The 25280-nt window shown below is 54.2% G+C and overlaps 1 protein-coding gene across 2 annotated transcripts; it reads left to right on the top strand.

Annotated features, from left to right (window-relative positions):
• Positions 1-3642: 3642 nt before the first annotated feature.
• DRC7 (dynein regulatory complex subunit 7) lies at positions 3643-24161 on the top strand. 2 transcript variants are annotated; one of them, XM_073880237.1, is made up of 18 exons: positions 3643-5455; positions 6725-6928; positions 7360-7534; positions 8637-8762; positions 9544-9738; positions 11880-12038; positions 12905-13123; positions 14173-14301; positions 16354-16426; positions 17344-17472; positions 17666-17794; positions 19118-19338; positions 20073-20288; positions 20898-21008; positions 21093-21203; positions 22167-22361; positions 23002-23141; positions 23237-24161. In XM_073880237.1, exons 1-18 carry the CDS (start codon positions 5292-5294, stop codon positions 23328-23330), a joined length of 2790 nt encoding a protein of 929 aa, XP_073736338.1. In that variant the 5' UTR covers positions 3643-5291; the 3' UTR covers positions 23331-24161. The 2 variants fall into 2 exon arrangements, with proteins under 2 accessions (XP_073736338.1, XP_025745063.1); XM_025889278.2 differs by having other exon boundaries at positions 5365-5470.
• Positions 24162-25280: the final 1119 nt, after the last annotated feature.

Raw genomic sequence — 25280 nt, 5'->3', positions numbered from 1 at the left:
CCGGCCACTGCCCTCCCACACCCCCACCCTCTGGCGGCCTGCCCTCATCCCCTCAGGCACTGGGGCAGCTGTGGACTAGAGCTTTGGGCCTGTCTTCACGCATGAGCCCCCACCGTTCAGGGGGCTGCCAACACTCTGGCTGTCCGGGGACACAGAATTTCAGAGAATGCCACTTCTTCAGTAGTGGGGACTAGCAGCCCCCTCCCCACTCTGACTGCTGCATGTGTGGCCCGACCTCTCATCTGCCATCACCGTCACCGTCACCGTCGGCTGGAGGGCAAATGTTCCAGAGCTCTGCACACTCGAGGGCCGAGGGGCAGGGCAGGGGGGCAGCGGGCGGCGCTGAGCAGAGAGAGGGCAGGCTTTCCCCCCCGGATCTGAGCTCCAATCGAGGAGGCAGATCAGCCTCATTCACCAGTTCAGCCCAGCCCGAGCCTGGTACTGTTCAGGCCCTGAGTAAACACCTGTTGGCTGAATAGCTGGAGGAGTGAGTTTGGCATCGTCCGGGCAAGGTTCTGAGCCAGGGGAGTGTCTCAGGCCAGACCCGGCGGGGGTACGTGTCACCTCCCGCGGCTGGGCCTCCGTTTCGCAACATCGTGCTGGTTTCCTCAGTAGGAAACAGAAGGGGCAGAGATAAGAGAGAGAGAGAGAGAGAGAGAGAGAGAGAGAGAGAGAGAGAGAAGGAATGAATAGGTAAACTAACACAGGGAAAGAAAAAAAGAGTGGAGGGGACAGAAAGACAGCAGCCCCCTGGCTGGCCCCGCCCCACACGATCATGCCCCACCTCTAGCCTGAAGTCCCCCACCACTGGGGCCATCTCACCTTCCCTCCTCACCCCTGTCCTTGCCAGTGTGCTTTGCCGAGGTCAAGCACCTGCCGAGGTGAGAAGCCACTATTACGAGACCGTCCCCCACAGCCTCTGGGCTTGCAGCCCTCCTCCTGCTCCCCGATGTCCGATGTCCGTGCTGAGTGAATGCCCTCTCTTCTCCCTCCTCCCACCCAGCAAACGGATGCAAGGCAGGAAGGCAGAGGCCCCTGCTTTATGCAAGTCGAAGAGAAATTCTAGGGTGTGGACAATTGCAAAAGTGGAGCCACATTGTATCAGGTTTTGTGGACAAGCTTGGTGGGTTTGGAGACTTACTTTTACAGACATCTATTTCTCACGCTGGAGGGCTGGGCTCCCTTACCCCAAAGTCTCAGAGTCTCTGAACACAAACCTGTGTGGTCCACAGCTGCTTCTGTGTCTGACAGGCCTGGGTTCAAATCCTGACTCTGCTACTCAGGGGCTGTGTGATGCTGGGCATGTCTCCTCACCTCTCTGAGTCTCAGTGGCTCCGCCCATAAAATGGGGATCATCAAGTTTTTGCCTTGACCTGAGAGCTTTAAGTGAGGTGACATAAGTAAAGAGCCTGGTATTAGAGACCCCCATGGCTTAAGGAAAGAGTAGGTGGCCCCTTTGTGTGAACCATGAACCTTTGAGACCTGTGTGTAACATGGAAGGGGTATGAAGGGTTAAAGCTCCCTTCCAGATTCCTTGTACAGCCCTGCCAAGTGGGCCAGCCCTGTGTGGGAGGAGGAAATGGAGGCCCAGAGAGGTCCAGCAACTTGCCCAGGGCTACTCTGCACGGGGGCTGATGCAGAGCTGGGCTTCCCTGGGCTGCCCATGCTTCCTCCCAGAGCATTTCCTGGGTTCTAGAATTATTGCCTCAGCCCCGAACCCTGAGTCTCCAGGGAAACGCTGGGCTCTGGCTTTCCCAGTTGGATGCAGGGGCAACAAAACCACAACGGCTGAATGGCCTGGGTTTCCTGGTGCTGATGGAGACGGAAGATGGGGAGATGTGGTTAATGGTGGGGATGTGTCCATTTCCACTGGCTGTCTAGTCCAGGACCAGGCAGGGGCAGAGGGGCTGGCATCCCTTATTACCTGGGGTCACCCTAAAAGTGGCTCCGAGTGCCAAGCTGAGCACATGCTAAGGCGAGGTGGTGCTCTGGCAAAAAAACACCCCAAGGCCCAGTGCGGATGGATGGGCTTCCACTATCACTGCACGACCACAGCAGCAATCTAAGAGGTGGGCAGCACCAGCCTAAAGGCACAAACTCTGAGGTCAGCCTGTCTGGACCACATTCTTCCTCTGCAACTTGCATTGGGCCAATTCCTCACCTACTGAGCCCAGAAAGCAAGCATAGCAGTACCTGCCCCACAGAATGAATGAAGGCTTCAGGGAGATCCTGGCTGGGAGGGCTGCCTGGTGTCTGGACCCCTGGCCCAGCGTGAAAGTGACTGAGCCACAGGTTTGCTCCAGACTACCGTGGTCATCTGCAAGGAGGACCCCCCACCATGCCTCCCTGCCTGGTTCTTTCTGCTCCACCCCATCTTCTTCATTCCTTGTATTTTTCATTACGTTATAACAAATGTACAGGAAATAAGAAGACTTACTGGCTCTGTGCTCCCAGATGGATAACTTAATATCAAAAGACAACAATTCTTCACAAATTAACCTATGAATACAATGCAGTTCCAATAAAGATTTCAAATGATTTTTTTTTTAGATTTCCCCAAAATGTACTTGAACTTTCGTACGGAGGCATATCGGCCTCAAATAGCTAAGTCAACCTTAATGAAAGGAGTAGAAAGAAGACTTGACCTGCAGATGTAAAGATATTATGAGGCCATAGTGGTAAATCCAACATGGGGTCTGAGCAGGGATAGGCAAGAAGACCAGTGGAACAGAACAAAGGGCTCAGAGGCAGATTTATACACACCTAGGGTCTTATGGCACAACAATAGTGGCATCACCAATAAGGGACAGATAGTCTGATGATGATGGTGGAAAACTGACTCATTATATGAAGGAAAATAAAACAGGATCCCTACCTAACTCCTCATTCAGAGATGGGCTCCAGGCAGAGTAAACGTTCTCGATGGAATGGCAAAACGATAAAGTTAATGTAGTAAAATATTTTTGTGACCTAAGGACAAGGAAAGACTTCTCAAACAAAAAATCACAAGCACAAAACATCAGACCAAAAGCTGGTACATTTAATTACATCAAAATTAAAGTTTTCTGTTCCATGGAAGACACCATAGGCAATGTTAGCAGGCATGGGACAGAATGGGGGAAGGTATTTGCAACATCTGAAACCAGGGATTAACATCAGGAAGGCCTGCAAATCAAAACAAGGGTACTTCCCTAATAGAGAAAAATGGGCTGAGGTTTTAAATGGCAATTTCAGAGAATGAACTCTCTAAATGTAACAAGCTAGCCCATGAAGACACACTTAAAATCATCAGCAATCACAGAGTTGCCCTTTAAGATGACAGGGGGACCTCACTGTATCTTCATTGTATGAAACCGGCAAAGGGCAGGTTAGGAAGCTGGATAATGTCAACTGCTGGGTGGGGGGCGAGGGTACTAGGCTCTCTCAGGGCTTGAGGAAGTTGGGTAGAGTGTAGCTTTCATGGCCTGGAGAAAAACGGGGTGCCGCCACTCACTTAGCAATCCAGCTCCTGGTTCTGTACCCCAGAAGAACTTTTTTTTTTTTAAAGATTTTATTTGTTTATTTGACAGAGAGAGACACAGCGAGAGAGGGAACACAAGCAGGGGGAGTGGGAGAGGGAGAAGCAGGCTTCCCGCTGAGCAGGGAGCCCGATGCGGGGCTCGATCCCAGGACCCTGGGACCATGACCTGAGCCGAAGGCAGACGCTTAATGACTGAGCCACCCAGGCGCCCCTCCCAGAGGAACACTCTTACAGGTCCAAAAGGGACATGGCCGATGACATGTGTGGCATTATCTGTAGTGGAAAAGAAGGGGTTGGTGGCAAAGGGGTTTGGGGATGGGGTCCATCACTGGGAGAATAGAGTGGATCCCTACTGTGGACACACAGCAACATGGATGGATCTAAAAACACAGTTCTTAGTGAAAATAAAAGAAACAGAGGTGGTATTAACACAATATCATGTACACGAGTTAAAAACAGCAGCATGCAAAATAGTGTTCATTTTGGGGAAAAAAAATGGATCAGAATGGGTGCCTATGAAGGTCGGAGAATGGGATTGGGTATAGGGATAAAAGGGAATAAATAAATATACAGAAGAATGAGAAGAGCCTGACACACCACCCGTTTACCTTTCCCCCTCCTTGTTCACCCTCACCCCAAGGGAAATTCCCAGAAGTAATCGTAGGACGCACTGCCCCGTGACCTTTCCCTCAGTTTAATTTAGCCTTCACACTGTCTTTTTCATGACTGAGTAATATTCTGGCCAGAATTTAAAATCATTATTTACTGTTGAGAATTGAGGTGATTGCTATGTCTCCCCTAAGTAGCAGCAACTGTCCAACCTTGTCAGGATGGTGTTTCTCCAGACACCCCCTCCCACCACGCCCCACAGGGCTGCTTTACGACATTCACGGGCCCCTTCCCCCAGTAACAAAAAAGTAAAAATATATTTTTTTTGACTGCATTGGTACAATGATGAATATAACCCAGGGTGGACTCATAATTATATGCTTATCATTAGTTTATTCATTTTTTCTTCTGAATTTGAAAGATTAAAATTAATTTCCATGGGCCACTAACCTTCTGGATAAGTTTTCTCTGTCTCATGAGTTATAAACGAAATCAGAGGCCCAGCCTGGAGGAGAACACAAGACTCCACCATGATAAACAGATACGCTAGGACCCACACTGGTTTCCATCCGTCTTGATGAAGGCCACACAGACCATGCATGGGGCAGAGGCAGAGGCGTGTCCTGGTAAGTGCTTAACAATGGGCTCAGTGAGGGGAAAATCCCTGGTCTATAACATTTGCTTATTTTATTTTTTAAGTAGGCTCTATGCCTAGCGTGGAGCCCAACGTGGGGCCTGAACTCACAGCCCTGAGATCAAGACCTGAGCTGAAATCAAGAGTCGGACCCCCAACCAACTGAGCCACCCAGGCATCCCAACATTTACTAATTTTAAGTTATCGACATGACATCACTGAAGAGAAGCTGGGAAGAAATTCAGAGTAGCTCGCCATTATGTACCATTTCCACTATACAGGTACAGTAGTCATGAGAAACTTCAAGAACATACCTGCTGGTAAAATGTAGTCAAATATTTAACAAGTGATGAGTTTTAATTACCTTTGCTTTTAACATCATCTATTTATTTATGTTTTTATAATTTAATGAGTGATCATGGCAGTTTGTCAACTGGCTTGCAAACATTTCTGAAATTTTAACAATCAGCTCTTGCAAGTGGGCACAAACTGCCTCCAGCCAGTCACTTGCTGAGGGACCTACCACAGATGGTGTTCTGGGCCCAGACCTGGACAGTGACAGAAGACTACATTTCCCAGAAGCCTCCTCTCCCAGAACCCGCCCTCTGCTTCGAAAGCTGTTACCATGGAGATGGGCTAACAGATGGCACGGGCTGTCCTCAGAGGGGTGAGGAGGGAGCAGAGGACCTGAGGTAGCTGGTGGCAGGGTAAGAAGTAGGGTGGAGGTGGGAAGGGGTTTTTTTTCTGATTGGGGGCTTCCAGCCCTGATCTTTCTGGGGAAGGCGTGTGTGTGTGTGTGTGTGTGTGTGTGTGTGTGTGTGTGTGTGTGTGTGTGTGTGTGTGTGTCCATGTGTGTGGGAGGGATTGCTGCTAAGGAGGGGGGCAGAAAAGGGCCTGTGGGGTGGGGAGGGTCTCCGGGCAGGGTCTGCCCTCCCCAAACCGGGCTGTAGCGGACAGGGCAGCCTGGTGTGGGGAATACGTGTAGCAGGTTCTGGCCCAGCTCCACCTCTGATAAAGGTGTTCTGTGACCTTGGGCTCGGGGCCCGTCTCAGTGCCTGTCACAGCTGTAACCCCCTGCTGCCCACAGACACCTTGGCCTTCTCCCCACACCCTTCTTTACTTACCTCTCCCCCCCCCCCCCCCCTTGTAGGGCTTCCCTATGTCAGTAGGCCCGGAAGTGTGTGGTCTCCAGAGCCATAAATATATGGGCTCACACTCCAGATCTGCTACTTAATAGCTCTGAAACCTTAGGCACCGCACTTAACCTGTCTAGGTCTCAATTTTCTCATCTGCAAAGTGGGTACCAAAGCAGTGACTGCCTCTTAGAGTCTGTAATGGAAGAACTCAATTCAGTGTCTTACCTCCTTTACTTCTCACACAGGACACTTCAGCCCTGACGCTTCTGGTCACCAAATGTGTGGGGGTTTCTCCCCACACCAAGCCATTCTCTGTGACCTCTGTCCTGTGGGCCGACACAGGGCTTGGCCTGACAGGCTATGTCAATCCCCACACACCTGCCCCTTGTCCAGGTGCCTGGCGGCAGCCTGCCCTTGCCTTCTCCGGGTCTCGGTTCCAAGTTTGGTGATGTTACCTTTCTTTCCTTCCTTTTTTCTCTAATCCCTACCGCATTAGCGTCACTTGCCATCAAGGGAAAATACTGTTGAATGAATAAAATAAATAAAGCAGCGTTGGTAAGTTTGGGCCACCTGCTCCAGCCCTGACCATAGCTTTCAACCTGCCGCCTGCTCTGTCTTTGTCTTAGCGGGAGATCTGCAAATGTCAGAAAGGTGTCACAGACGTGCTGGCACCAAGCAAGACTTTCTGCGTGATGGAAGGAGAGTTTCAGAGGGGCTTGCTTCCCCCCTCTAAACCGCCTCCCAGAGACACAGGTGGTCTTGGTGGCAGAAGGGGGCCATTCTGAGTGCATTTCTCCTTCCCACGGGGACTCTGTCTCGAGACAGCCGGGGACGTGCCGGGATGGAGGTCCTGAAGGAGAAAGTGGAGGAGGAGGAGGAGGCCGAGCGGGAAGAGGCAGCCGAGAGGGGCGAGAAGGTTATGAGGCCCGTGGAGATGCGGAGGGAGGAACCGCCCATGACGCAGGAGATGCTCAGAGACCTAGAGAAGAAGCTGTCAGAGATTGAGATCGTCATCCCGGAGCAGCCCTCGTGCGTGTCAGGGGTGGGGGGGGGGGGGGGGGGGGGGGGGGGGGCGGGGGCTCTGGGCCGGGTGGCCCTGCGGAGAGTCAGACCAGGGCCAGGCAAAAGAAGAGCCAGGCAGAATAGTGGCTCCAGGGTTGGGAGGCAGGATTGGATGTAGAGGGAAGCAGATTTGAGTGAGGGCTCTGCTTTCCATCTGCCTGGGCTGAGTCCCCTCTCTGCCCCTCAGGAGCTATGTGACCCCGGGCGAGTCACTCAGCCTCTCTGGGCCTCTGTTCCCTTGTCTATTTAAAAGGGCACATGATAATAATGCTACCCCTTCTGGGCAGTTGTGAGGACATGAGGAAGGGGTGGAGCCAGCTACGGTGGGCGGACGGTCGGCTCCCTGTGAGCCAGGCCTAGCCTCACCTGGGCTAATGCCTCCGCTCTTGCGGGCACAGGATCATTACCAGGGACACCTTCGACATCTCCAAGCTCCCCCTCTCCTACCAAAGCAACACGCTCAAGGAGGAACACTTGCTGCAGGTGGCAGACAATTTCGCCCGCCAGTATAGCCACCTGTGCCCGGACCGTGTGCCCCTCTTCCTGCACCCGCTGAACGAGTGCGAAGTGCCCGTAAGGCTGGGCTGTGGAGGGGAGGGCAGGGGCTGGAGAGCAGAGGGTGGAGGGAGGTGGGCCAAAGCTCGTGGGTCAGAGCTTCTATCTGGGGATGGCATAAACTCAAATGCCAGTGGGCCCCAGCAGGCTCGATGTGAATCACCCCGGGGGGCTTGTGGTGGCCTGGAGACCCCACGTCCCACGAAGGGGCGGCTGGACCCCTGGCGCAGTTTCCAACCCCCGACACCAGCTGTGTCCCAGGAAGGGCAGAGAAATAAGATGAAATGGACCGGGACCTGAGCACTGGCCTCCTTCCTTCCAGCCCTGTGACCCAGGCACGTCCTGAGTCTCTCCGGGCCTCAGTTTCTCTCCATCAGTAGATGAAATGGCAGAGGATAAAAGCAAGGTTTGCAAAACAGCCGCCCATAGGCTGACAGGGACTCACAGGCTGTTTTCCTTGGTCCACATGGTGGTTTTTAACATTTGTATGAGCTGCCAGCATGTGAAACTCAGCGACTCCCATACAGGTCCCCGCTCCCCACTTCTCTTGAGCCGGTAATCCCGCATGCGTTTCCCCTGCTGCAGTCAGCCGGCCTGCCCGGGTGGGGCCATGGGAGCTCCTGCGCTGGCAGGCCTTCCTCACATCTACAGGGAGACCCTGGAGGTGCCGTTAGGGACCCCAGACCACAGGGCCCGGGGGGACAGAAGCCCCTCGAGGGCCCTGGTAGCACTAGTTCTCCCACCCTGGGTGGCAGTCGAGAGCCAGACAGACCAGTGCTGCTATTGCCTGTGAACCTGAGCAAGTCAGCTCACCTCCCAGAGCCTCAGTTTCCCCATCTGCCAGTGGGCCTGACATACAGGGCCGTTGGGGTGTGAGGAGGTGGTGCCTGGTCCGGCAGCGCTCAGTAGGGCACAAGTATGAATAAGAATATAAATAAGCTGGAGGGGTGTTGAGGGAGCCCTTTCTCCAACTCCTGAGGCACTGAGGGGAGCCTGAGGCCCAGAGAGGCCTAGAGAGCCTTCTCCACTCCCTCCCCACCCAGGGCCCTGGCTTCCAGGGAGCACCGGCCTCCCCCGGGTAGAATGCCCTCTCTGGGGCCTGTGGTCTCTCCCCTTGCAGAAGTTCGTGAGCACAACCATCCGGCCCACGCTGATGCCCTACCCCGAGCTCTACAACTGGGACAGCTGTGCCCAGTTTGTCTCAGACTTCCTCTCCATGGTGCCCCTGCCTGACCCCCTTCAGCCGGTAAGTGCCACCCCAGGCTGCATCCTTAGGCCCTTGAGGCTTAGGATGAGAAGCCAGGGAGGTAGGGAGAAGGAGGCTCAGTGAGGCTCAGGCCACAGTCCATAGTCTATCTGGTCTGAGTCCCTCAGAGCTCACCCCCCACGGGGGTGGGGAGTGGGGAAATGGGCCCAGAGAGGGATGGCCACTTGCCTGAGGTCGCACAGCAAGCCTGGTCTCCTGGCTCCTACCTCTTTGCCTCCTTTGCTTCCTTCTGCCTTCGGAGTCTTCCTTTCAAGACTTCAGGAGATGGGGAAAGGAGAGAGGGGGAGGACCCTGCTGCCCGTGTCCCCTGGCCCTATCTTTGGCCTTCTGTCCAGCTCAGTCTGTTTCCCAACTGAGAATGGAGGGAGCAAGGGAGAAAGGGATAGGTACACAGTGGAGAGCTGAGAAAGGGAAGAGAAGGAAAGGATCAGAAAAGAAGGTGAGGAGGACTTTGGAACAAAAACCATTAAATGATCAATCAGAGAGCATTAGACGAGAAGCTTCCATCATCCAGAGGGTCTTTCCCATCAGGAAGTCCATGGCCACTAAAAATTACAGGCAAATGTGGAATGTATTTTCTACACACGGGCCGTGGCTCCCCTCCCATTCTTAGCAGGCTCCCCAACCTGACAAAGCAGGGGAGCCCGGGGAGGGGTGGGGGTCCAGCCTGCACACTGGCCCTAGTGCCCAGCTGCTGGCTGGTGGGGAGGACGGCTGGGGGCCACGGGGCTGGCCGTACTGACCAGCCGTCTGCGGCCAGCCCTCGCACCTGTATTCCTCGACCACGGTGCTCAAGCACCAGAAGGGGAACTGCTTCGACTTCAGCACGCTGCTCTGCTCCCTGCTCATCGGCGCCGGCTACGACGCCTACTGCATCAACGGCTACGGCTCTCGGGACCTGTGCCAAATGGACCTGACGCGGGACGTGTGCCCGCTCACCATGAAGCACAAGGAGGTACGCGGGGCTCGTGCTGCCCTGGGAGGGCGCAGGTGCTCTGCTGGAGGGAGGCACCAGGTGGGAGTCTTGCTCCCTCGGGTCCATTGTCCCAACTCCTGTCCCATCAGGAGTTAACTCCTTATCGCAGTGCGTCCCCGCGGCTCCCGGCCATGCGCCGAGCGCCTGCAGGCTGCCCCGGTGGGTCTGTCCCGGGCACCTAGGCACACAGAGCCCAGCTCTCCAGACCGCTGTCCCCCATCCCCTTGTCGTACCCCACCTTCAGCTACCGTTCCCCACGGGGTGCGTGCTGTCAGTGCTGCATGGCTTGTCTTACGTCTGTCAGTCTCGCCCACATTCACCCGACTTGTGGGATAAAAATCCACGCAGCCGCTTTCATGTAAGGAAAAACCAGACAAATAGACAGACATTTTTGTTTGCTCCTTTTTCCCTCCACCCCCTCAATTTAAAAGCCCCCCTCACTTTAAAAAAAGCTTTATTTATTTATCTGAGAGAGAGTGGCGGGGGGAGAGGGGCAGAGGGAGAGAGAGAATCCCAAGCAGACTCCCCACTGAGCACAGAGCCTGATGCGAGGCTCAATCTCAAGACCCTGCGACCATGACAGCCAAAAACAAGAGTTGGACGCTTAACCCACCCAGGTACCCCCTCAAAAGGCCCCTTTTTAACAGCAAAAAATTATCACCAACCCTCCAGCAGGTGCAGGTCGTGTTTTTCTCTCTGCTGACCGACAGCCCCCAAATGGCCAGAGGCTGCTGTGGACACAGGAAACACTTCTTTTAAAAAAAGATTTTATTTATTCATCTGAGAGAGAGAGAGAGAGCACGCATAAGCAGGGGGAGAGGCAGGCAGAGGGAGAAGCAGACTCCCTGCTGAGGGGCGCTCGATCTCAGGACCTGGAGATCATGACCTGAGCCGAAGGCAGATGCTTAACCATCTGAGCCATCCAGGTGCTCCAAGAAACACTCTTAAATTAATTTAATTTTAGGAATCAAAAAGCAACTTTTTGCATTTGAGAAATAGCCACAGTACAGACAAAAATGCTGTTTGTGGACTGGACTGACTCCAGGACTCTGTGATCAGAGTCAAGCCCCTGGAGGTGTCTGCATCTCAGGGCAGATGACCCAGGGGCCTGGGGCATCCAGCAGGTTGCAGGTGCAACTGTGTCACACCTGGGTGAGTACCCCGGGGGCCCTGGCGCAGGTGCTCTGCTGGAGGAAGGCACCAGGTGGGAGTCTTGCTCCCTCAGGTCCGCCTCCCCCAGGAAGATGGAACAAAACCTCACTGCGTTTGGCTGCACTGTGAACTCACACATGGGCCTCTTACATCAGCCAAAATTTTAATAACTCAAATGATATAATAGCCACTAGATGCCGAGAACTTTCGGGTTTATAAACCACTTTTGTATCCATTGACTTGGTTGGTCCTCCCAATAGCGCTGTGTGGTGGGTATTATCACTCCTATTTTGCAGACGAGTATGTAGAGATTGACAGAGAGATGGGACAACGTGGCCGAAGCTGCCCAGCTGGTCGATGGAGACCCACGGGCTGAGGCCCCACCTGGCTGACTCTAAGCTGCAGAGATTCACCATTTTCCCCTCCTCACTATCACAGGCCCCCGTGACATCTGCAGCCTCTGTGATGTTCTTCCCTGGACACTTTTCTTGCCACCTAGCACACGTTCGTATGCACATGCACGCACACACACATGCACACAGGCTTTCTTCTCCTTCCTAGCCCAGCAAACTCTAAGTCAGCACGTGAAACCCTCCAGTGACAGAATCTGGGAAATCCAACTCCCGACAATTCGCCTGCTTTCTAGGTCAGATGCAGACCGTAGTTTGTAAGGGCCGTGGGCAACAAAGGGGAGAAAATCACATCCCCCGGTCTCTGCTGTGCCTGGCACCTCACATGGGCGTGTTCCTGTCTTTGCTTCTCCGAACAAGCCTGGGGAGAAGGTTCTTACTGGTCCCATCCCATTCTACAGAAGGGCCTGAAGTTAGGTTAGTGGGAGCTGAGACTCCTGCATTTAGGGCCAGAAAGCCTGTTGGGGGTGGGGTGTTGCTCCAGAGCGGCTGTGACCTCCTGGTCTGAGGGGCGGGCGATGCAGGGCGGCTGATCCTTTTCCTCTCGTTGGGTGACAGGTGGTCCAGGAGGAAGAAAAGGTACCACCTAAGAAGTACGCCATTAAACCGCCCAGAGACCTGAGCAGCAGGTTCGAGCAGGAGCAGGAAATGAAGAAGCAGCAGGAGATCAAAGCGGAGGAGGAGAAGCGGCGGAAGGAGGAGGAACAGCGCCTCCTGGTGGGTCCACATCCTCAGCCCCTGTGCTCAGCTCTCCAGGAGAGGCGGCTAGCGACTGACAACTGACACAGGTTGCGGAGGGGATGTGTTCGTGGACCCCAGGTCCAAATCCCAATCCCCCCTCCTCCATACCCTGCCATCCCCCCAACTCTGCCCAGCAATGTGCGGATCTCTCACTGGTGGTTAGCCAGCTTCTGCGATGGATTTCTAATATCAGCTCTGTTTCCTGAGGCCGCCCATTCATTCTATGCTGGGCTCTGATATTCTCCTGGTTCCAGACTCTCTCCCTAAAGACCTACCTACAAACACTCCCCATGCATCCTCCCAGCTCTGCATCCTCCCATGCATCCTCCCATCCATTCTCCCGGCTCTCCTTTCATCCATCCATACTCTCATCTCTCCCCCTCTCCCACTCTTTTCCTCACTCCCTCCCTTTCCTTTCCTTCCATGTAGTATTTGCTGAGCATCTCCTCTCGTCCAGGCTCTGTGGATGTAATAATGAACATGACACAGTCACCCTTCTTCCGGAGGGAAGCAGACAAGGAAGCCACACAGTGCCCCCTACCTTCCTTTGGATAAAATCTCACCCAGAATGGCAATGCAGAAAGCCAGTAAATCCCAGATACTCTAGGGCTCCAAAGGGCCCAGTTTGTAAACTACAGATAAACTCAGACTCTCCCACTGTATCAATAAGACGACAGGCTCAGAAGCTGGGTGATGTCCTCAAGGTCATGCAGCCAGCCAAACCTGCACCCTGGACCAGAACTCAGCTCTCCTGCTGGTTCCCCAGCCCTGGGGAGATGTTTGTGCCCCTGACACCCCCCTTCCCACCCATCGGCCCATGGTCACCCACCTTTCCTGTGCAGGAGGTGGAGAAAGCAAAGATCGACCCCTTGCATGGCCTACGGGTACACGCCTGGGTCCTGGTGCTGTCGGGGAAGCGTGAGGTGCCTGAGAGCTTTTTCATCGATCCGTTCACGGGGCGCAGCTACAGCACCCAGCATGACCACTTCCTGGGCATTGAGAGCCTCTGGAACCATAAGAACTACTGGGTCAACATGCAGGACTGCTGGAACGGCTGCAAGGTACTGGGCCTGGGGCGGGGCGGGTGTGACAGGCAGTCCTGGGGGGGGAGGGGGGGTCCCCTGTGGGGTGAGCTGGCTGCCACAGAGTTCCAGACTTTCCCCATAGCTGAGCCCCACAGCCCACTCCTTTGTCCATACATAATGATCTGAATATGATTAGTGTCTCTCTTTTGATGTGTGTAGCCTTACAAAATGTGGATTGTTAGTTTGTATGAATGATTTTTTTTTAAAAACAATGTATTGAAGTGCAACATACATGCAGAAAAGTGCACTCATCCTAAGTGTACATTTCAATGAATTCCCATAAATTTATATATGCATATACACATACAATGTGTCTGTGTGTATACATATATATATATAAAACTCAGTCCACTTAACATACATTAGAAATACACGCACACGTTTGGGGGAGGTCATAACTGGACACAAGAGGGCTTTCGGGAATGTGGGCAATGTGTTATTTCTTGATCTGGGTGTAGGGAACCAGGGTGTGTCCAATTTACGGAAATTCATTGAGCCGTACACCTGAGTTCAGGTAGGCTGGATGAAAAGCAGGTGGGAGCCCCACCCCACGGAAGAGAAATTCCCACCTGCCGCCTCCGTGCAATTCCTCGTGTGCCTGCCTACTTCCCTTCTCCCTGGCACGGGTAAAAACCGTGAGGCGGCCCTTTTTCAAACCCTCCATTTCCCTGTCGCGTAAAATCCTGCTGACTTCCATCTGCTCTGAACACTGCTTGCGACGCTCCCCTGACCATGCAGGATAACCTCCACACCCAGGCCTGTCTCAGGCTAGAGAGTTGTCAAGTCTCACGGAGACCAACAGCAGGATTTCTTCACGGGGAGTCTGGACGATGGGGTGGGCCTCAGTTTCCCTGTTGAAATGAGGAGGATGGGCGTGGGCTCTCAGAGGCTGCCAGGAGCCGACATTCTGCTCCTCCGAGACCCAGGCCCGGGTCCCTCCTCTACTCTGGGTGCGGCTGTTCCTTGTGGAACAGGAGGGGGTGTGCTGGCTGTGGGGCGCGCTCAACTGGTCCTTCCCCCATCAGGACTTGGTGTTTGACCTGGGAGACCCTGTGAGGTGGGAGTACCTGCTCCTGGGGACAGATAAGGCCCACCTGTCTATGGCTGAGGACGAGGAGGACGGAATGAATGATGATGAAGATGTGGAGAACCTGGTGGGTCTCAGCGGTGCGGGGCCGGGCAGTGGGATGGGGCTTTATACCCTGTCCCGCTTCAGGCCAACCTGACCAATTCCCCACCCTGTGTATGTGTATTGGGGGGTGGGGGGATGGGCCAGAGAGACTGATTATAGATTCCCCAAAGCAGAGGGGCCTGGACCATGCTCTCATTTTATATAGATGGGCAAACTAAGACCCAGACAGGTCCACTGACCTGCCCAGGACCCCCCCCCCCAGTGGGGTAGGGAAGGGCTGGGGACTTGCATCTGGGTCTCCAGGCCCACATAGAGTCCACCCTGGTTGATGGTTGCCCTGTTTCTGTAAAGAGCAGGTCGCCAGCAATAGGGGTGCTAAGACCTTGACCACAAGCCCTGGGCTCACTTCCAGGCCTTCCTGCATAGCCACCGTGGTCCCCCTCACATGCTTCCAGGCTTTTGTCTGTCCTCTCAGCCCTTCATTGGCCTTGGGCCTTCCCCATGGCATCAGCATCCTTCTCCTATCTCCTAGTCGGGAGCCCTTCCAGGAGGTCCCCTCGAGAACCTGTGCCTGGGGGTCAGGGGCCCAGAGGCCTTAGCTTTTGGCTATGACATCTTGGGCAAATTCCCAATCACGGAGAGCTTCATCATACGTCATCTGTATGTAAAATGGGGGGGGGTGGAGAATGGGATCAATTACATCCACAGGAACAGGACCAGGGGTATCAGGTGGCTAGAGTTGCCTTAACCAAGTGCCACCCACTGAGGGGCTTAAACAACAGAAATTAATTTTCTCATGGTCCTGGAGGCTGGAGGTCCAAGATCAAGGTGTCAGCGTGCTGGCTTCTTCTGACGTACCTCTCCTTAGCTTGCAGATGGTTGTCTTTGTTTCTTCACATGATCTTTCCGTGTGTCTTAATCTCCTCTTCAAGCAAGGACACCAGTCACACTGGATTATGGCCCACCCTAATGACCTCATTTTAACTTTACCTCTTGAAAGATCCTATCTCCAAATATAGTTACCTTCTGCAGTCCTGGGGCTCAGGACATGATTAGGGGGACAAAATTCAGCCCAGTAGGCACTTAACCTGAATTAGCAGGAGCTTAGTCTGAATTAACTTGTCCAAATCTTTACAACCACCTGGTGAGGGGGGTGTTAGTATTATTGTTTATGATTATCATCATCCCGTTTTACAGATGGGAAGACTTACACACAGAGGGGGGAAGTAACTTACCCAAAGGTCAATGGCCAGTGAGTGGCAGAGCTGGGGCTTGAACCTGAGATCTGACTGGCTCCCAAGGCTGGGTTCTGAACAGTGACTCTGTTCTCTATCCTTCGGACAGCTCGGGGATAAAATGAGACCATTGCTGTGGGGAGCTTGATGCAGCGTCCTCATTTCTGGAGACCAGAGAGCCTCCCTGGCAGTAAATCTCAGGGCACAGGCGCCCCCTGCTGGCCTCCAGACGTGAGCAACGTTTGTGGAACAGTTTTAAATTGGGAAAAACTCTTCGAAGTTTCTGTGGACCATTTGTGTAAAGCGGGCCTTATTTTACAGATGGGCAAACTAAGGCTCGAAAAGGAAAACAAAACCAAAAAAACAGTAGCAAGGCAGTGTCCCAAGTGGTTTATATACGTTCTATCAGTTAATCCTCCCCTGGGTCTGGTTAACAGGTAGGAAACAGGCTCGGGGCTGTTGCGGGACTTACTGGCCCAGGACCCCTAGCTGGCGTGGGCTGGGTCCTGGAGGGTGGGGCTTGGGGGCACCTGACTCCAGAAGCCTCTGTCTTAAGGAAGGACCTGTGGCTGTGCCCGGTGCCCATGCTGACTGACCGAACATGGGGCATGCAGGGCAGGGGATGGCTGTCCTAGTCAGGTGGGTCAAGGGAGGGCTCCTGCGCCTCCTCCCCTTCCTCCCTACCAGGTCAGAACTGCCCGGGACCTCTGGCTCCCCTGGGGGAGCTGACAGCCACCCGTGGCTTGGCCCTGGGGGGCAAGACAGAGGCTCTGCCTCTAGCTGCCCCTGCAAGGCCCAGCCCTGACAAGAGCCTGCCCCCTCCCCACCTCTCCCAACAGGGCAAGGAGGATGAAGATAAGAGTTTCGACATGCCATCCTCATGGGTAGAGAAGATTGAGGTCTCTCCGGAAGGTATTTGTGCATTTGTATTCCCCCGCCTCCCCAGGACCAGTTCAGGGGGAGTCAGCAGAGGCTGCCCCAGCCCCTCATTTCCACCCCTCCTGCCTTCTGTTGCACCCGGGTGCACCCTGGTCTGAGTGGGGACTCTGTTCCACCTCCTTCCTGCCTCACGCACTCAGCCCTGTGGCTGAGGGCCTGACACGGGTCTGGTGTGCAGGAGGGGGCTCGGTTAACCTGAGCTGGGTGATGGGGTGTGGGTAATGAGGGAGGACCCGGACATGGTCATTCCCCTCACCAGGAGGAGGCCAAGCAGCGTAGTACCCAGATGGCCCAGGTGAGTGGAGGTGTCAGGACCAGGGAGGAGCGGGCCGAGAAAGCAGCAGGGCAGCGACACTGGAGTTCCATGCCGGCATCTACTGGCTGTTGAGGCTCCTGTCTGGGAGTGCCTTGGCCCACAGGGAGGGCACAGGCTATTCCAACTGAGTGGGAAGAGCTAGAGAGGGCATCATGGGAACCAGGGGAGGAGCACCCAGCCCAGCCCCCTGCTTTCGGGGGTGGGGGGGGGTGCTGGGCGTAGGTGGGCAGGAAGGGCTTCCAGGAGGAGGAGGAGTCTGAGCTAAGTTTTGAGGGATCAGAAGTCAGCCCAATAAGGGCAGGAGGGGATGGTGTTTCCGGCAGAGAGAGCTACCCGGGCAGAGGCTAGGCAGTGAGTGAGTGCCGTGGTCGGGCACTGCTCCTGCACTCAGGCTCAAACCTGAGAACTGCCCCAGGGCAGGAGCTACCCTGCTGACCACCTCCCTCTGCCGCCCTGGAGCGGGCCTAGGGCCCGGAGGAGTTTAGCGCAATGATCGGATGAGCGGCTGGGTGGGGTCGGCCCTCCCGTCCCCCGATGTGGGGAGGAGGGACCCCAGCCCACTCTGTGTCTGCAGTGTTCGAGACCCGCTGCCCAAATGGGAAGAAGGTGATCCAGTACAAGAGGGCGAAGCTGGAGAAGTGGGCACCGTATCTCAACAGCAACGGCCTCGTGTGCCGCCTCACCACCTACGAGGACTTGGAGTGTAAGGCAGGCAGCCCCGGCTGCGGGGGCAGGAGAACTGGGTTCCCCAGCACTCTGTGTGACCTTGGGCACGTCACTGCCAGTCTCTTGGTGTGAGTGTGGGCCCCGCTGGCCTCCGTGTGCTGGGAAGCGCGGGGGGAACGGAGGCTGGGGGAGCTGGCCTGGCTGCAGCAAGCACCGATTGGGCCCCACAGGTACCAAGACTTTGGAGATAAAGGAGTGGTACCAGAACCGGGAGGACATGCTAGAGCTGAAACACATCAACAAGAGCACGGGCCTGAATATCGACTACTTCAAGCCAGGCCATCCCCAGGCTCTGCGTGGTGAGTGGGCCCCACTGCCAGTCCAGCTGGGAGCCCAGGATGTGGCAAGCAACAGAAACCGCCCCACCTGCCTAAGCAAATCAGATGTGTGGGAGGTGAGGGGAAGCACAGAAAATCCAGGGAAATGTGACAAATGTCCCTCCAGGAAAGTCAAAAACCAGGGCCACATGCCCATTCTGTGGTTAGGGCTGGGCACACAGTAGGGGCCACATTTAAAGGGGTCAGAATGCTGAGCAACAAAACCAACAAATGTCCCCACGAGGGCGATGCAGAGGGCAGAGGTGTGGCCATGAGCCCAACAGGCAGGGAAGTGAAGGAAGGACATGTCTTGAAAGAGAATCGACAGCCTTAACCAAGGATGCACAAAAGAAAAACATAGTGTCAATATATATCTTAAAAAATGATCAATCTCACTTGGTGGTTGAAATATAGGGAAGGAACGAAGGAAGGAAATCGGTAAGGGACCGTCTCATAAGCCTCATGTTGCAAAGATGACAAAAGTAGTCTCACAAGGCATGAGCAAAGCAGCAGAAGGCTGCTCCCTGGCCCTACTGATGGGACAGCAAATTGGCGCAACTTTTCTGGAAAGCAGTTGGGCAAAATAATAATAGCTTTAACATATGTACGCTTTGGAGAGCCCGGGGGGCTCAGGTCATGATCCCGGAGTCCTGGGATCGAGCGCCACATTGGGCTCCCTGCTCAGCGGAGAGTCTGCTGCTCCCTCTGCCCCTCACCCCATTCATGCTCTCTCTCTCTCTCTCTCTCTCTCTCTCTCTCTCTCTCTCTCTCAAATAAATAAATAAAATCTTAAAAAAAATATATGTATGCTTTTTGACCAGCAGCGCTACTGCCAAGAATTTGTCCCAAGCAAATAATGGGCAAGAATTTAAAAATGCGGGCGCCTGTGTGGCTCAGTTGGTTAAGCGACTGCCTTCGGCTCAGGTCATGATCCTGGAGTCCCTGGATGGAGTCCTGCATCGGGCTCCCTGCTCAGCGGGGAGTCTGCTTCTCCCTCTGACCCTCCCCCCTCTCATGTGCTCTCTCTCTCTCACTCTCTCTCTCAAATAAATCAATAAAATCTTTAAAAAAAAGAATTTAAAAATGCATGCTGCAGATGTTCACCACTGTATTGTTTATAAGAACAAAAAGGTTAGAAACAACCTAAGCACCCAGCAGTGGGGCATTGGTTACATAACTCCTGCTCATCCATGAGCATTCATGGACAATGCCTTCCCCCTGGGGCCTGGGGTCGTGTTCTCCAGCTAGGGGCCAGCGCGCCTGGTCTCACTGCGCTGACTTTCGGGACCCCGCCTCCCACCGCAGTGCACTCGTACAAGTCCATGCAACCTGAGATGGACCGCGTCATGGAGTTTTACGAAACAGCCCGTGTGGATGGCCTGATAAAGCGGGAGGAGACACCGAAGACAATGACGGAGTATTACCAGGGACGGACTGACTTCCTCTCCTACCGCCACGTGGATTTCGGGGAGAGGGTCAAGAAGTTGGCTCTGAACAGCGCGGAGTCAAACCCCCGGCCAATGGTGGTGAGCTCTCGTTGGGCCTGGGGACAGGGTGCCCACTCTCTCTGGCAAGCTAAGGTCACCCTGGGATGGGGACAGCTCCAACTCTGGAGCCGCATCTTTCCCAAGGGCCCTGTCCGGTTTTACAGTCCTGAGGCTGCCTGATGCCAGACTACGCCCTCCATCACTGGGCCAGGAGTGTGTTATTTCCTTACTATTATAATAAGGCACACTCAGAAGGGTGTCTCTCAAATATTATCATGTCTTAATAGGTTTGGTTTGGGGAGTCTTTTCTAACTTATTTGAAATGTGTGTGTGTGTGTGTGTGTGTGTGTGTGAAGGTAGAATCCCTGTGTCACTCCCTTAACATTAAATTGTGCACTTTTTTCTCCACATCATTACAAATGGATGGTTTGGCAACTGTGTTTAATGGCTCCTATATACCAAAGGAGCTCTTCCTAGCAGTAAGGAATGTTTAGTGATACAGCAGGGTGCCTGGAGGGGTGGTGAGCTCCCCATCTCTGGAGTTGAGCAAAGAGACTCCTGTGGAGAGAGCTAGAGAAGAAATGCAGCCCCACACAGGGCCGAGGTGGCCGGGCCACGGGAGCCCGTTGTCTGGCTAGGAAGGGCTGCTTCACATAAACTCCCCCAAAGACCCCAGAGCCCAGTGTCCCTGAGTGTCCTTTACTTCCGCCCTCAGGGGCACGCACAGAAATCCCCTTTCCCACCTCCCATCCTATGATGTTCTGGCCTCCCAGAAAATCACAGAGCGGTTCTCCCGCAACCCTGAGAAGCCCGCAGACGAGGACGTAGCCGAGCGCGTGTTTCTGATCCTGGAGGAGCGCATCCGGCTGCGCTACCACTGCTGGGACGACCGCATCACGGCCTCCAAGCGCGAGTTCCTGCGGCGCACGGAGGTGGACAGCAAGGGCAACAAGATCATCATGACGCCCGACATGTGCATCAGCTTTGAGGTGGTCCTGGGGGCTGGGCCCGGCAGGGTGTGCTGGGGCGGGCGGGGAGAAGGTCCCGGGGCCCTCTGTGCTGTCCCCGCAACTTGGGAACACTGGGATGGAAATGCGTGGTTCCCAGCTCGGAAGTTCACCTCCGCTCCTTGGGAAAATCAGGAGCTCCCATCCGGGGACCCTTGTCTCTGCAGCTCCTTTGAAAACCTTCCCCTTTCCTACCAAGAAAGACCACCCAGCAGGCCAAGACAACTCCTTATTGTCCCTTGCCCCCCGGTCCTGGACAGAGCCGTCCCCAGGTCCCGGGACCAACACTGGAGTAGGAGAGGGTCTTAGTCCTACCACCTCTGCGGGGCTGGCTTTCCTCATTGAAACCCTCTCGCTCCCACCACGTTCCTTAGTCCCTCTGAGCCCCCAGTTTGTCGTCTTTTATTATCTGTGTTGTTATAGATGAAGAAACTGAGGCCCAGAGAGGTTAAGTCAGTTGCTTGTTGTCACACAGCTAGAAAATGGCAGCGGGAGATTTGAACCCAAGCAGTCTGGCTCCAGAGTCCGCCTACCACCTTAGCCATTGCTGTGTCCCCCATCACTGTGTCACTGTGCTTGTTGTTGTCCCAGGTGGAACCCATGGAGCACACCAAGAAGCTGCTCTACCAGTACGAGGCCATGATGAAGCTGAAGAACGAGGAGAAGCTGTCCAGACATCAGGCCTGGGAGTCGGAGCTGGAGGTGGTCCCCTGGGAGTGTGGGCAGGTGGGAGATGGCGAGGGTGGAGGGTGTCTTAACCATGCCCTCCCCCACTTCCTGATTCAGGTGCTGGAGATCCTGAAGCTTCGAGAGGAGGAGGAGGAGGTGCACACCCTGACCATCTCCATCTATGACGCCAAGCGCAATGAGAAGAGCAAAGAGTATCGGGAGGCCATGGTGAGCCTTACTCCCTGGCCCCGGCCTTGGCTTTTCCTGGACCCTCCCCCCGCCCCCCCCCCCCAGTCCTCCAGGGTGGTGAGGATGATTAGGGACTCTGCCAGGAAGCCCTTTATAGGGGATGACGCTCCTGATGTCAGTGTGGTCATCCATCCACAAGGTCACCCTTGTGGTCATCCTTGCTGAGTGGCCATTTCTCCAATGAACACCAAAGAGCATGCAGGATCCAGACCAGGTCTGCCCCACACCCCTGCCACCTCCAGGGGTTATGGCCAAGCCGAGGCCTCTACTGCATGGGGACAGAAGGAAAATCCTGTACCCACCTCCACCTAGGCCTCTCCTCAAGTTCAGGACCTGGGCCTGTCACCCCAGTGAGCAGACTCTGGCCACAGCCTGAATTCTCGGGCACCTGCAGCACAGGACATCTGGGTTACACCCTCAAGCTGCAAGGCCCAGCTGGGGTTTTCAAGGCCAGTTTCTAAATCCCCTACACCAACCAAGTAGAGATTTCTAAAAATAGTTTGGGGTTGGCGTGGCAGGACAGGGCATAGATAACTGGTTCTCAGACTCCTGGGGGATGGGGGCTGACCCGCACATCTCCAACCTCACTGGCCCCTATCTGCCGACACAGGCCATAAGGAGGGCAGTGAAAAAGGAGGGGGGGTTTACTGGCAGCTTTTGATTTAACATTGCTATAACCACCATTTATTACCATTTATTGCTCAAGCATCTGCCGAGCGTGAGTGACGCGCTGAGGCTCAGGCAGAGAGACGTGAATTCACGTAAGACAGAGTTGGCTATGAGGGACAGCACAGAGGTCCCCTCTGATGCCTAGTCCCAGAGGTGCCAGGCTCCGGGATCTGGATTTAAGGCCTCGTGTGGGGTCGTCACATGTTGCGGAGGTGGTCTGGGGGGTCTCTGCAGCCTGCGCTGGCGCCCTGACTCCGCCGACACCGCCCACAGGAGCGCGTGATGCACGAGGAGCACCTGCGGCAGGTGGAGGCCCAGCTGGACTACCTGGCCCCGTTCCTGGCCCAGCTCCCTCCGGGAGAGAAGCTGACGCGCTGGCAGGCCATGCGGGTCAAGGACGAGTGCCTCAGTGACTTCAAGCAGCGGCTCATCGACAAGGCCAACCTCATCCAGGCCCGTTTTGAAAAGGTGCGGCCTGGGCCCCCCGCCTGGGGCAGGGGAGGGAACCTCCAGGTCCGCATCCAGAGAATGGACCCGGGGCGGTCTGCTCACCATCTCCAACACTTGGGAGGGACTGGTGAGGGGATGAATATTATCAGTGCTCAGAGTGGCCAAAAGGCAGAGTTGTCCTTCCTCGTCCTTGCTTGTTGGGTGGAAAGGTAGATAGCGGGCTGGATGACATGGGTGGGTGGATGGCAGGGGGGTACAACAACTCCTAGTCTTTGTCCCATTTCTTTCCGCTACATACCATGTGATTTGCACGCATTATACCACTTAATCTTCACAACAAGCTCTATGCTGTGCACCAGGGGCGTGTAATGCCCTTCATTTGCAGACAAGCTCCGAAAACATTAGAAACTTGTTCACAAGGCCGTCTCTGTCTTGAGCCTTGCTCCTCCTGGACACGATATCCCTCTAAACATGTCCCCACTGGCTCCCACGCAAGATATTTTGTGGCCCCCGCCTCTGCCGCTCTGGCTCCTGTGGGTGGTGGCGGCGGGGCCAGCCCTCCTGAGGCTGTCCCGGGACCAACGGGATTTCGGCGGGCAGCCTGGGTGAGGGCCAGCCCTCTTCAACCCCACCTGCTCTCTCCTCCCCTCATCCGCAGGAGACCCAGGAGCTGCAGAAGAAGCAGCAGTGGTACCAGGAGAACCAGGTGACCTTGACGGCCGAGGTCGAGGACTGGTACCTGAGTTACTGCTCTCAGGCCATGTTCCGCATCCGCATCCTGGAGCAGCGGCTCCACCGGTGAGGGGGAGCGGAGAGCCGGGAGAGGACCCTCGGGAGGCTGGGGTGGAGCTCTGTGAGCCCTCACCACCTCCTGTTCCTCCCTCTGATTTCAGCCACAAGGAGCTGGCCCCGCTCAAGTACCTGGCTCTGGAGGAAAAGCTCCACAAGGACCCACGCCTGGTGGAGTTCCTGAAAGTCTTCGTCTGATGCTCGGCCGAAGCCGAAGCTGCCAGAGCAAGAACCCGCCTCCACGGCCTGGCCCCTGGGCTCTCTACAGCCAGCAAATGACCGTCCCCTCCAGCGCCTGACCTCACTGCCACCCCGCCTCCCAGCAGCCCTGTCTCTCCTGCTTCTCATGACTTTCCTGTAAATAAACACACTTTCCTTTCATTCTTTTTTATTATGTTCAGTTAGCCAACATATGGTACATCATCAGTTTTTGATGTAGTGTTCAACGATTCATTAGTTGCACATAAACACACTTTTCATTTGCCGTCCATACCTCATGTTTCACAAGTTCTAGCGGAGGCTTCTTCTCCTTCCCTTCTTTATCTATAGCCTGAGACTCCCCCGGTCCCCACCCACCTTGGCCCCTTTCCTCAATTGCTCCCTCTCCTTTGGAATTCTCACCATTGGAATGTTCAGTCTTTGCGGCCCCCCTGCAGATGGTCCCATGGCCACCTTCAAACAACTGGTTAGATCTCAACAACGTGGCTAGGGTGGCCCAGATGACAGAGGGTGAGTGGCAAGGCCAAGGTGCATGCTCCAGAACTCGGGAGCTCCACATTAGACTGCAAAGAACGGCATCCCAGCTCTGCATCTTACCAGCCACTATTTAGCCATCTGTGAAATGGGATGGCCCTGTTGTTGTCTTAAATAAGACTTGTAGGGCGCCTGGGTGGCTCAGTCGGTTAAGCGACTGCCTTCGGCTCAGGTCATGATCCTGGGGTCCCGGGATTGAATCCCACATCGGGCTCCCTGCTCAGCAAGGAGCCTGCTTCTCCCTCTAACCCTCCCCCCTCTCTCTCTCTCATTCACACTCTCTCAAAATAAATAAATCTCTTTAAAAAAAAAAAAAGACTTGTAAAGCAGTGAGGACCGGAAGTGGCACGTAAAAAGCACTCAATGTTAGCTTAAAAAATGGCCAATAAACACATGAAAGTGTCAAACTCATTAATCAACCAAGATATAAAATGCCACCACACACCCACTAGTATGCATAAAATGAGTAAGAGTTGGGAGGATGAGAAGCAACTGGAACTCTCAAATAGCTTTCCCAGTGGAAGGGTCAATCTATACAACCCCTTTGGAAAACTGGCCATATCTAGTAAAACTAAACTTTGGCTCAACAATTCTGCTCCTAGGTTCTGCTCCATCCACCCATCCACCCACCCTCCCCCATCCATTTCTTCATCCATCCATTCAGTGAACAAGAACGATGAACAACTCAACCAAGATGCACATATACATCCACTAAAAGGCATGTACTAGAATGTTCATCGGCAGCAGCAGTATTAGTACCAAGCTGGAAACGACCCAGATGCCCATCAAGAGTAGAAGGGAGACATAAATTGTGGTCTTGAGACATATTTGGTTGTCACAACTGGTATGAGAGTGGTACTGGCATCTAGTGTGTAGGGGCTGGGTGTGCTGCTAAACACCCTGCAAACATCTATAAGGCACAGGACAGCTCCCTGAAAAAAAAGTGATCTAGCCTAAAATATCAGTCATAGGTTACACAACGTGAATGAACTATAACCACAAGGAGTAACATATCGGATTCCTCATATGCAATATCAAAAGATCCCAGATACAGAAAAGTACATGCTGCATGAGTCCATTTATATAGAAAAAAAAAAAAAGCAGGCAAATTAATTAACTGATGGCATCAGAATAGTTGTCTCTCTTGGGGTGTAAGGGAGCACAATGGGGGCTTCTGGGATGCTAGGAATGTTCTTCTGGACCTGAGCATGTTCAGTTTGTGAAAACTCCCTTTTACACTTACAGTACATGCCCTGTGGGGTAGGTGTATTATACTTCAATATGAAGGGTTTTAAAATGCTGATCCTGAACCTAATCAAGCTTTAACTTCCACTTAGCAAAAAATTCAGAGGGAAAGAAACAAGGGAAATGACACTAGCAGGAAACAGTGAGACA

Source organism: Callorhinus ursinus, unplaced genomic scaffold, assembly GCF_003265705.2.
Source record: "Callorhinus ursinus isolate GAN/ISIS: 27379988/994484 unplaced genomic scaffold, GSC_fseal_2.0 scaffold37, whole genome shotgun sequence".
Classification (NCBI taxonomy): Eukaryota; Metazoa; Chordata; class Mammalia; order Carnivora; family Otariidae; genus Callorhinus; species Callorhinus ursinus.
Note: the sequence above shows the minus strand (reverse complement) of the source record. Positions and strands in the feature narration are given on the sequence as shown.